The sequence below is a fragment of the Acomys minous genome (genome assembly GCF_964271855.1).
Source record: "Acomys minous genome assembly, chromosome: 17".
NCBI classification, from domain to species: domain Eukaryota; kingdom Metazoa; phylum Chordata; class Mammalia; order Rodentia; family Muridae; genus Acomys; species Acomys minous.
Genome location: NC_140500.1, coordinates 43,367,309 through 43,379,844, shown reverse-complemented (window position 1 = coordinate 43,379,844; position 12,536 = coordinate 43,367,309). Strand labels below are relative to the sequence as shown.

Genomic DNA, 12,536 nt, shown 5'->3' with positions numbered 1-12,536 from the left:
TGTAGGGTTTATAGTTGGGTAGGACTGTCAGGGCTGCTCCTCTCCCTTCACAGTTAGCACTTTTGGATACTTTACGATAGTCCTCGGGAAGGAGGCTTCCAGGTCAGTTCTGTTTATTCTCCCACGCCCTGTGTCTGGAGTGTGCATGGTCTCTTCAGCAATAGTGTCTTACTACCCTCACATTCTGTTAGACAACCAAGGGTAATGGCTTATATTGTTGAGAGAGTCTCTTAAATTCCCCTAACTAGCAACCAAAGGAAGGTTTTCCATTCTTGGCACTGGGGTTTTTGATGGCTTTATGGCTCTTGGAGAACATTATCACTCTGTGTGATGTAATTGCGTGCTTGTGTGTGTGTGTAATACATTTACATGATTACATGTAATTTTAAGTAAAAAATGACTTCATGTCTCCTTCAAGCCTTCTTAGTGTTATTTATCCCTCTTCTGTGTTTATTCCCTCTCCTTCTGTATAGTCTCCCCCCCCCCCCCCATTAAAGCCATGATATCCTTATCCACCCCAACTCTTTCCTTTTTCATGACACCAGTGTCCTACCATGCCCCTCGCCAGAGCTCCTTTTCACCACACTTCAGGGTCCCCCTTTTACCTTCCTGGTTTCTGCAATTACTCTACCATATATACTCATATTTGAGGATTCAGGTCCAGTAGATCCATAAATAAGAGATAATGTATAACAGTTGCTTTTCTTTTCTTTCTTTTTGTTTTGTTTTGGTTTTTTGAGACAGGGTTTCTCTGTGTAGCCTTGGCTGTCCTGGACTCGCTTTGTAGAGCAGGCTGGCCTCGAACTCAAGAGATTCACCTGCCTCTGCCTCCTGAGTGCTGGGATTAAAGGTGTGCGCCACCACGCCTGGCACATTTGTCTTTCTTGATCTGTATTAGTTCATGCAGTATCATTTTCTAGTTCCATTTATCTGCAAAGGTAATGATTTCATTTTTCTTTACAGACTCTATTGTGTGTTCCTACCCCACCTTTGCTTTCCATTTATCAGTGGAAGGACATCAGTTGGTGATTTTCATTTCCTCGCTATTGTTAACATGTAGTATCTACAGTAAGATGTTGAATCCTCTGGACATGGCTAAGTGGTATAGCTGGATCATATGGCAGTCTACTTTGAGCTTTTGAGATTTCTCCACACTGATTTCCATAGAGAATAGCAATCTCACCAACCCTTTCCGCACATTCATGCCAGCGTTTGTTAGTTGTTTTCTTGATCTTAGCTACTCTGACAGGAGTAAGATAAAAACTTAAAAGTTGTTTTAATTTGCATTTCCCTGACTGTAAGGATATTGAGCACTTTTAAAGACATTTCTTCTTTTTAGTTTTTCAAGACAGGGTTTCTCTGTGTAGCTGTGTAGACCAGGCTGGCCTTGAACTCATAGAGATCCACCTGCCTCTGCTGGGATTAAAGGCATGCACCACCATGCCTGACTCAGTAGCCACCTTCCCTTTTTCATTTTTACAGTGTTCTGCTTGTATGTACACCTGCATGCAAGAAGAGGGCACCAGATCTCATTATAGATGGTTGTGATCTACCATGTTGTTGCTAGGAGTTGAACTCAGGACCTCTGGAAGAGCAGTCAGTGCTCTTAACCATCTGTCTCTCCAGCCCTCAGTAGCTCATTTTTAAATTAAGTTTTTTCCTTGATTCTTTGGAGGTTCTTTTGGTTGGTTTTTGTTTTAAGGGTTTTAAAAAATTCAATATTCTGGATATTAATTCTCCATCAGATGTACAGCTGACAAGCCCACAGATGTACAGCCCACTCTGTGGGCTTCCTTTTCACTGGATTGATTGTTTCTTTTGTGATATCAAGACTCTTTAGTATTATGATGTTCCATTTATCACTTGCCAGCCATAATTCCTGAATGAAAGTCTTTAGCTACACCCATATCTTGTAGACGTAGGTTTTCTCCTAGTGGTTTCAGCATTTCAGGCTTCATATCAAAGTTTGGATATGATTTTGGATCAGAATAATAGTTAATGGGCTTAATTTCAGTCATCTACATGTGGGCATCCAGTTTCCCTGGCACCATTTGTTGAAGATGCTGTCTTTCTATTCATTGTGAATTTTCTTGGGCATCTTTGTCAAGTATGGAATGACTATAATACATGCAGACGTCTGGGTCTGTTTGTTCTGTTGATTTATACATCTTTTACTGTTATTTTGGTGTTTTCTAGCTGTTATCTGATTTTATGGTCATCTGCTTAGCTTTGTACTCAGGCTGACTCTGCTGTACTTTGCATTGTTTTGTGGGTTTTGCTTCTGGATATGTTAGGCAAATGCTGCATCTTTCATTTTACATTCTTTTTACATTACAAACTTTTAGGTTTGACTGCTGATTGAATAAAGATAGATCCTTGGCTTGTTTGTTTGTGAGACAAGGTTTCTCTGTGTAACAGCTCTAGCTGTCCTGGAACTCACTCTGTAGACCAGGCTGGCCTCAAACTCACAGAGATCTGCCTGCCTCTGCCTCCCAGGTGCTGAGGAGCCTTGGATTTAAATCAGAAAACATTTGTTTTATTATGAACATTTCCTTTGAACATTTTCTAAATCCTCCGCTGATGTCATACAAGAATAGCATTGGTGCTAAGAGTGGGAGGTTTGCTGAGTGTAGTGGCACATGTCCTTAATCATAGCCCTGGACATGCAGACACCTGAGTTTGAGGCCAGCCTGATCTTCAAAAGTAAGAACTGTCTCTTAAGAGTAGTTGATCCAGTAAGAAACTACTATGATTTCTGTTGAGTGTGTGGCACTGCCAAAAAAGTACAGGTTTTGAAGTTAGAGATACTGGGTTCAAGGTGTGGCATTATCCCACTAGTTGCATTGCTTGTAGGGTAGACTATTATATGAAAATGAAGACACTGGATGTTTTATGTAAATTTGAGGCTTTGCAATTCTCTGCATAAATAGATTTTAATAGAAAACACTGAAATCCAAAGGTGTACTTTGTGCGTTTTTCCACACATGTTGTTTAGTACTCATACTACAATTAGCTGTAGTTCTGACGATGGCTGATAATTTTGTGAGCTCAAAATCTTTTTTAAAAAATTTATTTTCATATGTATGGTGGTTTTGCCTGAGTGTATGTCCAGTACTCTGTGTGTGCCTGCTTCCCACCGAGACCAGAAACTTGTGAGCTGCTTTGTGGGTCCTGAGAATCAAACCTGTCCCTCTGGAAGAACAGCCAGTGCCTTTAACTGTTGAGCCATTTTTCTCATTTCCTCCAAACTCTTTGTAAAATGACTATTCCCAGTTTTGTTTCAAGACTTTCAGTCTTTTGGATTTGCTGTGATTAAGGGAAAACTGCATTCTGCAAAAGTGTTTGATGCAGTTAACTCCAAAGTTCTTGCCAAAATAGTAATGTGTATGCATATATAAAATTGTAGTAATGTGTTGGACTAATTTGCCATACTCTATCTGGTAACAAAATGTTTATGAAGTTCAGTAAAATGTTTGGCTACAAAAAAATGCTTAAGGAAACTTTCTGTTTGTAAATGACAATTATTGTCTTATCTCATAAAGTTCAAATTGAGTGGTCAGAATTTAGAATATTGTAGTTTTTTCTGGAATGAGTTTAGAAGCATTTTGTTTTCCTTCTTTCTTTCTTTCTTTCTTTCTTTCTTTTTTTTTTTTTTTTCTCTTCGAGACAGGGTTTCTCTGTGTAGCCTTGGCCATCCTGGACTCATTTTGTAGACTAGGCTGGCCTCAAACTCACAGCGATCCGCCTGCTTCTGCCTCCCGAGTGCTAGGATTAAAGGCGTGCGCCACCACGCCCGGCTAGCATTTTGTTTTCTATATTCCTTTTTTTGCTCTGTATATCCACTTAACACACAGTAACTCTGCAAAGCTCTCACTGTGAAACACTGCTTCTAATTTCTCGCACTAATGGCCTCATATTATAAAATTATTATTTTGCAGTATCCCTTTTACTATTCAACGACTATGTGAACTGCTAACAGATCCAAGAAGAAATTATACAGGAACAGACAAATTTCTCAGAGGAGTAGAAAAGGTATGTATTCTGTCATAAGAACTAAAGTGAGATCTCATAGGTCCCAGAAAAGAGCACTGGCAAGAGTTGTTTCATAGACCATTTATTGAATTATATTGCTTTCTAAGTTTCATTCTGTGTTTCAGAGAAAGAAGTTTATAAGTGGGGGCAAGAGAAGGATCCAGGAGGTCCCAGGCAATCGCTATTTTAAGTTAGAGCTAAGCTGCTTATTTGTTTAACTTTAATTTTTATTGTGTTTTCTTCATTAAGTGTTAAAAAAGAAAACCAAACAACAGCAAACCAAAGCCCACCAGAGAGACATGAGTGTTAGTGGTACATTGTAAATGTCACTCATGGGATTCTGAAATTCAGAAGCACACAACTTTGGGAACTTGTGTGTAAAATTATTTATGTGGAAGATCCAGTTCAGATTATGGGTGGAAAGGTGCTGATAACTAAGGAAAGCGTATTCTGGGGAATGAAGTGCCTTAGTACACAAAGGGGTACCATATCTCATGTGTAGTTGATCATAAGACATAATTCCACTGCTTGTTTACAGTTTTTGTTGTTGGCTTTTGTTGTTGTTATTGTGTTGTTTCAAAATCAGCTCCTTTACTCTAGAACAAGAGTCTACTTACTATTGGGGTTTTCAGTGGTTCTTAGGGTTTACCAGACTTGTACATTTTGTTGAGCCTTATGTTACCTGTTAATGAGATTAGGAAGGGCAGGCCACTGCAGTGTTCATCAGTATTGCAGTTTAAGGATCCTAAGTAATTGTGTTTTGTTTTGATGGGCAGGGTATTACTGCCTGCATTTGCCAAATCAATGCTGCAGTGTTTTACAGTCTGAGCCAGTGATTTAAACAAAATTTCCTTTGAAATTTGGATGGTAGGGCTGTGAGGGACCTTAAAAGTACTCTTCTAGTGTAATCCCCAAAGGAGGGAGATTGGTCTCTCTCTCTCTCTCCCCCTGAGCTGAATATTGACTTATAGATGAGGAAACTCATCTCACTTGGACTAAATATTTTAATTTCAAAGTAGTTTGAGAAGAGAGACTAGGGATTTGGCTCACAAGCCTTCACATTTGTGAAAGGATGCCACACAACTGTGAGCATCAGAGTTTGGGTCCCTAGAACCAACATAAAATGCTGGTGGGTGTGGTGACCTGCTTATAGTAATTACAGCTTTGAAAGGGGATTCACAAGACAAAGTGGCTATCGAGCACTGAGTTTAATTGAGAGATCCTGTCTCATTGAATGAGGTAGAACGTTCAGGACCTCCATGTGCAAGTGTGTGCATGCCCTTGTGCATGTACAGTAAAATAGAAAATAAAATGGTCTGTACTTTTACATATAGTACACATTGTCTGAGTTCCAAAATAGGGTTTTAAAGAATACTAGTAAGAACCAACATTCTCATCTACAGTATGGTGAGTTTACAGGAGTCATAATGCAATGTACCTGATATAAATTATTGGAATTGTTCTTCCTATAAGAAAACACTTCCTCCTGGTGTGGTGGTACAAGCCTTTAATCCCAGCATTTGGGAGTCAGAGGCAAACTGGTCTTTGAGTTCTTGGACAGCCTGGTTTATTTAGTGAATTCCAGGCCAGCCAGAGGTATAAAAGTGAGTGGGGTGGGTGGAAGGGAGTGGAAATCAGACCAATCTTGAGACTTGAGACTGGACACATGTGCATACAAGATAAATTAGAATAAAAAAAAGGCAAGCCTGTGAGCATTGCAGGCAGACCCTCCTAAAGTCATGTTGCTTTTAGTTTTTGTTTTATTGGTTTTTACTTTTAACCAGTTGCTTTCAGTTGGAATAAATGGAGGCTTACCCATGAGGGTGGTTCTGAGAATTTCACTGCTTAAACTTTTTTTTACTGTGCTTTTCTTTCACTCGTTGAGTCATCAATTTTTGTTGTTTCAGAATGTGATGGTTGTTAGCTGTGTTTGTCCTTCTTCAGAGTAAGTATAGAGATTTTTTTTTCTGCTTTTTATAATAATTACTATATTGTAATTATCTTAATATGTTTTTTAAATGGTCTGCATTTATTTTATATGTAACTAAACCTGATAACATCAGTTCATTATGAAATCTACCACCACCTGGTCCCTGAGGTAGAGTGTTTCCAGTAGAAGATTTGAACCAAAGAGACTGGTGAATTACTGCAGTTCTGACCACCTAGATGCTTATCTAAGGGTGGAAGTTAGGTTTGGAATAAAGTATCTCATGGTATTCTCCACGATGGACAAGTACTGCTAGTTGTCAAGATTTCTATACCAAATTAAGGACTTGTGTCCAGTCATCTGTTCAGCCATGTCACCATCAACATTTAGGTCACACGCATAATTTCTTTGGACGGCCTAGAAATTGCTGACGGCTTACTAGTGTGCCAACTCCCAACCCAGCTCGTTCAGCCTGTGTGTGCCCTGGGGCATGGGAAGGGCAGGGAAGAAGAGGCTGCTGCTTCATCTGGTTTAAATGCCTTTTGTTTTTTAAACAGTAGCGGCAATTTTGTTTTTAGCGCTCTTGGCTTTACCTGTCTTGCTAAATCAGATACTGACATAATCTCTTGGTGCAAAAAAGATGGTGCAAATTTGATTTCCTTTTGAATTAAATGTTTTGCTTTTCTGATGAATGTGAAGTCATCCGAAGAACAGTCTAAGAGGTTTGAAAGCAAGTGTCATTGACTGATAGTTTGTTTTCAACCTGTACTCAAGTGTGAGTGTGTGCTAATATATATTAATTTGACAACTGTGTTGTTATAAAAGACCTTTTAGACCCAGATGATGAGATGATGATGATGATCTTGAGACAGGGATTCTCCATAATTCTCCATGTAGCCTTGGGTGTTTTGGATATACTTTGTAGATCAGTCTAGCCTCGAACTCAAGATCTGCCTGCCCTCTGCTTCTCTGAGTGCTGGGATTACAGGTGTGAGCCACTGAGTCTACCTTAGAGTCTTTTTAAAAATGTGTTTATTTTGCTTCTTATGTGTGAGATTTTTTGCCTTTAAGTATATACTTTGTACATGCCATGGAGTTGAGAAGTGAGCATCAGCAATTCTGAACAGGAGATTATAAGTCACCATGTATGTGCTGGGAACAGAACCCAGGTCCTCTGGAAGAGCAGCTTGTATTCTCTCTGCTGAGTCATCTCTCCAGACCTACACAAAGATTCTTACCAAAATTATTGAGCCATTCATCAGCCCTCCTTCCTGCTGTTCCTTCCTTCATTGCTTTACTTCTCTGTGGCCCTGCCTGTCTTTCAACTTGCTATGTAGTTCTGGAACTCACAGAGCTCCACTTGCCTCTGCCTTCCAATGTTGGGATTAAAGTCATGTTTTCTTTTATTATAGGAAGAACAATTCTAATAGTTTAAGCAGAATGAATGGTGTTATGTTTCCTGGAAACTCGCCAAACTATACTGACAGGTGAGGATACTGCGGGATCTTGTGGTTTTTTTATTTTTTATTTTATTTTATTTTATTTTATTTGTGTGTGTGTGTGTTTAGTTTTTCAAGACAAGGTTTCTCTGTGTATCCTTGTCTGTCCTGACCTACAGAGTGAGCTCTGTAGACCAGCTGGCCTGGAACTCACAGAGATCCACCTGTGTCTGCCTCCTGAGTGCTGGGATTAAAGGCGTGCACCACCACTGTTTGGTTGTTTTTTGTTTTTTGTTTTGTTTTGTTTTAAACCCTCCAGAGTATCTGTGTTTTGGCAGTTTGAGAGTTATCAGGCTCAGTATACTTTTTTCTTTTAAATTGGACATTTTATTGGGAGGATACAAGAAATACATAACATGTTGGACAATATACCAGTCTACATTTGCTAATTAGAGTAAGACACAGATCTGAAAGCCAGAATTAGTGATGTGTGCTTTAGAAGAGGTGATTGAGACATATAAAAATTTAAGGGGCTGCAGAGATGGCTCAGAGGTTAAGAGCACTGTCTGCTCTTCTAAAGGTCCTGGGTTCAATTCCACATGGTGGAGCCACATGGTGGCTCACAACCATCTATAATGAGATTTCATGTTATCTTCTGATGTGCAGGTGTACATGCAGACAGAACATTGTATACATAAACAAATCTTTTTTAAAAATTTAAATCATTTTTATTTTTTATTTCTATATTTTACTTTTTTTTTATTTCTAAAAGTGGAAAATGATGTTCATTTATCTCATTATAGGTCTAATATAAATGGGCCTGGAACACCCAGGCCACTTAATCGACCAAAGCTTTCTTTGTCAGCCCCCTTGACAACAAATGGTTTGCCTGAGAGTACAGATAGCAAAGAGTCAGACCTGCAGCAAAGTGAAGAGAAAGCCCACAGGTTTGTGTGTTTTATATTTAAAGAGAGAGAGAAATGCATAGAAATTTAGCACTGTTAATGCTTCTTAGCACTATTTACTATTCACAAGTTACAATGGACCTTATTTATTTAATGGGTTCCACCTATGGGTTTGGAAGATTGACTCAGTAAAAGATCAAAAGCAGTTGAGGCAAAAATTGGCATTTGTGCTTGTTAGGTATAGACTTTGTCCCCTGTGCCCATAGTGTTTACTTGCGTTAGGCATGGTGTCATCTAGCAGGGATTCAAAGTATAAGGGAAACTCAATGCATGTTCTTTGAGGTGTTCTCAGTTTGGTGCCCTGTGGGTCCTGGAACTTCCCATGGGTCCTGTGGGATGACCTATTTACTGTCCTGAGGGACAGCAGGCCTTAAAGTGGCTGAAAGAGTTATGGCTTCTGGGCTACATCAGTACAGCTGAAGGTGAGGGTAGACAAGATTTTCTATAATTTCCCAGAAAAGTCATAAAACTTGCCAAGTATTCATGAATATTCATGAAACAGCTCAGATTGCTTTGGAATTGTTTGCTGGTGTTTTCTTAGCACAGATTTATTTAATTTGATCGTGCGCTCTTTGCTAAGTATTTAAACTTAGAGGTGAGAATATAGATTATGAGAGAAATCTTATTAATGACACTTCAAAAACTATCTGCAGTGATTCTCCAGCGTCTGAATCAGAAGTTTCTTCTGTAAGCCCTGTTAAAAATAAACATCCAGATGAAGATGCTGCAGAAGATGAGGAGCATGAGGTGAAAAGACTAAGGTTTGATAAAGAAGGTGAAGTTCGAGAGACAGCTAGCCAAACAGTGTCCAGCGAAGGCGCTTCAGTTAGGGCAGAGGAAGCGGAAACAGCATCTTCCCCTCCAGAGAAGGACAGAGAAGGTCGGACCAGGCAGCACTGTACAGAAGAGGACGAGGAAGAAGAGGAAGAGGAAGAAGAAGGTGAGAAAAGGGGGGAGAGATGCCCTCTTCTTTCCCCAGCCTCCATGTGCATGCACTGGGGTTCCTCACCATGCTGGTGTTGGGCTCTTGTCCCATCTGTGTGCTTTCCAACAAGTGTGAGGAGGTAGGTAGCAGGAATCATGGAATTTGACTGGGTGTATTTTGAAAATAAAAATTAACTACAACATCTGCTTATTTCTAGAATCTTTTATGTCACCAAGAGAGATGATCCCAGAAAGAAAAAATCAAGAAAAAGAACCTGATGACACCTTAGCTGTGAATGAAGAGACTTCAGAGGAGAGTAATCAGATGGAGGATTCTAATCCATCTCCAACTCAGAAAGATGCCCATGTGGAAAGGAGTGAAAGTACAGGGGCCGTGCGCAGTGGTTCTGACTGCCGGGACACACAAGAGTCAGGGGGATCCCCTTCCAGCAAAACTGGAGAAAGTGTGTCAGAGTCATCCATGGAAAATGACGGCGCCACAGATGTCACAGATGAACCAATGGAACAAGACTAACTAAATAGAAACACTTAGAGGCAGTATTTTACATACAGTTCTGGTTTTACACTGTATAAAACTTTTAAGTAATAAATAAAGTGGACCTTTAGTTTTACAAGAGAAACAGGCTGTAAATTAAAGAACCTTAAGATTAAACCCTGAGAGAGTTGTACATGGAAGAGCTGTGAATACTGGCTCCTTTGGGTCCCGCTTTTTGCTGATTTTCCTGTTTTGTTGGTTTGTTTGGTTTTTTGTTTCAGTTTTTCCTGGTGTACTCAAATCAGTGGTTTGTGTATAGAATTTTTTTTTTTTAAATTTAGAATTAAAGTTTTTAAACTGGAAGATAACTATAATTTTGAAAACTTTTTAAGGGTGATCACATTTGGTTTATACATACTCAAGGAAGATTTTTGTCTTGTCTCTAGTGGTTTCCATATTTTGGTCATAGTTTAAACATGTTAACATGTGAATTATAGGGTTTCATGTGGTTTCAGATTTTTATTGTTTGACTGTACAATGGAACTTTAAGTCATATATACATATATAGATTATCCTAAGGGGGAATGTTATATTTTTCTGTTTCTATACGAGATGAATACAGTGGATACTTTTTTATTGGTAATGACTGACTTCACTTCTTTCAGAAGACATTTTCTTTTCTGGGTAATTGAGATACAATCTGGCCCCTGTGAAACTCTGAAAATCTTTTCTGTTGGAATGCTAGGTTAAACACATTCCAAGAGATCTGTACAAACTAAATTCTTTTGTATACTTCTAAGGTGCCTGAGAAAAAAAGACTTCACTATTTATGAGAAAATGTGCTTTATCTTGGGAGTTGCATTCAAGCATTAGCTTACTGTTTGTAGAATGAGTGCTTAGGAGCCTGACCTGAAGCCACCGCAGAAGAGCCTGCAGGTCCCGTAACGTTCAGTTGCTTTTCTGAACATTGTGAACATTACACCTTTTTTCTAAATTATCCTATGTTCACATTGCACTGGTGTGAAACATCACTGTACTGGAAGAATTTAATAGACTACTTCAGTAATGTACCTGAGCTAAAATGACTAAAGCTTTAGGGGTACACAGGAACCACCATGATTTGTATAACATTTAGAAGTGAATTAATATTTTTGAACATGCTTCTTCGATGGCCAGTGTTCTATTTTTCAGATTAATACAAAGCACAATGGTTACTCTTCTAAACTCAATATTTTCAAATCCACATATTTAAGTCACGCAAGCTGCAACTTCCCTGTCAAAATTACTGGCTGCCAAATTTATACCTGTTTCTTCAGCTGTACCTTTTGATATTTAGAATTTTTAAATTTCTGTAAAGTAGATTTTGTAGACTGTAATGTGTTCACTGCCTTTGTGAAGCGGTATATAATTGTATAATTTCGTGTGTAACTGAATGCTTGGGCTTTCAATACAGTATTCATATAAAGCAATAAAAATGTTATGAAATATTTGAGTACATTTTTATCAAAATACGAAGAACCCCTTTTTTAGTTTCAGACACCTGAGGTACACAGATGGACGTATAATATCTGATGCAAACAGTTCTCACACTGTATCATAAGCTTCGGGTGGTCTGGAGGGGAACCACATAGTTTGCATTTTGACTACTTAGACATTACTATGGTTAAAAAGATACTTGGCTCCGTTTGTTCATAAAGTAATATACTACTGACTGTCAACCTTCAGGCTCACAGAAGCTAGATGATAGATTTAGGGATCTGTGATAAAATTGGATGTTGGTTTACTGAGCCCAAGAGGGATGAAAATCAAATACAACTTTTTTTTTCTTTGCAAAAATGTTGAAGCAAATTTTCAGTGTGACACGCAATTTTGTAATGGCCTGTTACCCTATTTAGTTGAGGGATTGCCGGTGAGCGCAACTTTTAAACATTTTAGGGTTAGAAATGTTGGGGTTTTCCTTAGCATATTTATGAGATTGTTGTCAATAAACCTGTTCTGTGACCTTTGATAGTCTTTATTCGTGGTGCCATGAACCATTTGCAGATGAATCAGTTTGCTGCTGGTTAAAAGTTGAAGATTTAGCATCATGAACAGAGTTCTGTGGTCTTATTTGTACACTTGCAATTGCTATCTTTGCAAGGGGAAATGTATTTCTTTATTAAATAAAGTACAATTAATAATGGTGAATGTACCAAAATGACATCACTCAATTCTATGAGAGGTCTGCATTTTAATCTATAGTTTAATAGTTTTAATATTTATTAGCTATTCCTATGTTGATCATAGATGAAAGTTGTTGCTGTTTATACAGATACATGTAGGATACTGGTGGAGGGTCTCTAGGGCAGTTGCAATAATCACATTGTGAAACCATGTTCAACAGGCTGTAGGTGCCTTGGCCCCTTGGAAGTCATTTCCACAAGTATTGTTAGATGGCACTTACAAGACACATTGTGCACGGAAAGCATCAGTTCTAACATGAACTGAGTCATTCGTGAATGTTGAAAAGGCAAGTTTTAGTACATGTTTATGTACCCAGCAGAGTCTTGTAAGAAGACTGAGGGAGACTGGTGGCTGAAGTAGCTGATGACCCTTTGATATTGAACAGATTCTTGGCTGTTTTTCCAATGAGACAGTATACGTGTGACATGGTTTTTTTGTTTTGTTTTTGCCACTTTTACCTTTTAAAAAGCGACACATTTTTGGAAAATGTCTTTAGTTTTGGAAATACAGCAGAACTGAAATGAGTAGTG

General features: G+C 38.7%; 1 protein-coding gene across 2 annotated transcripts in view; it reads left to right on the top strand.

The window, feature by feature from the left end:
* Positions 1–11,270, top strand: part of PPP4R2 (protein phosphatase 4 regulatory subunit 2) — a 39,760-nt gene extending 28,490 nt beyond the window's left edge. For both annotated transcript variants that reach the window (XM_084766532.1, XM_084766533.1), the window contains 6 exons: positions 3,939–4,032; positions 5,940–5,977; positions 7,372–7,446; positions 8,202–8,345; positions 9,017–9,303; positions 9,506–11,270. In XM_084766532.1, coding sequence (XP_084622658.1) covers positions 3,939–4,032; positions 5,940–5,977; positions 7,372–7,446; positions 8,202–8,345; positions 9,017–9,303; positions 9,506–9,822 — 955 coding nt within the window. In that variant the 3' untranslated portion in view covers positions 9,823–11,270. The remainder of the gene's footprint in view (positions 1–3,938; positions 4,033–5,939; positions 5,978–7,371; positions 7,447–8,201; positions 8,346–9,016; positions 9,304–9,505) is intronic.
* Positions 11,271–12,536: the final 1,266 nt, after the last annotated feature.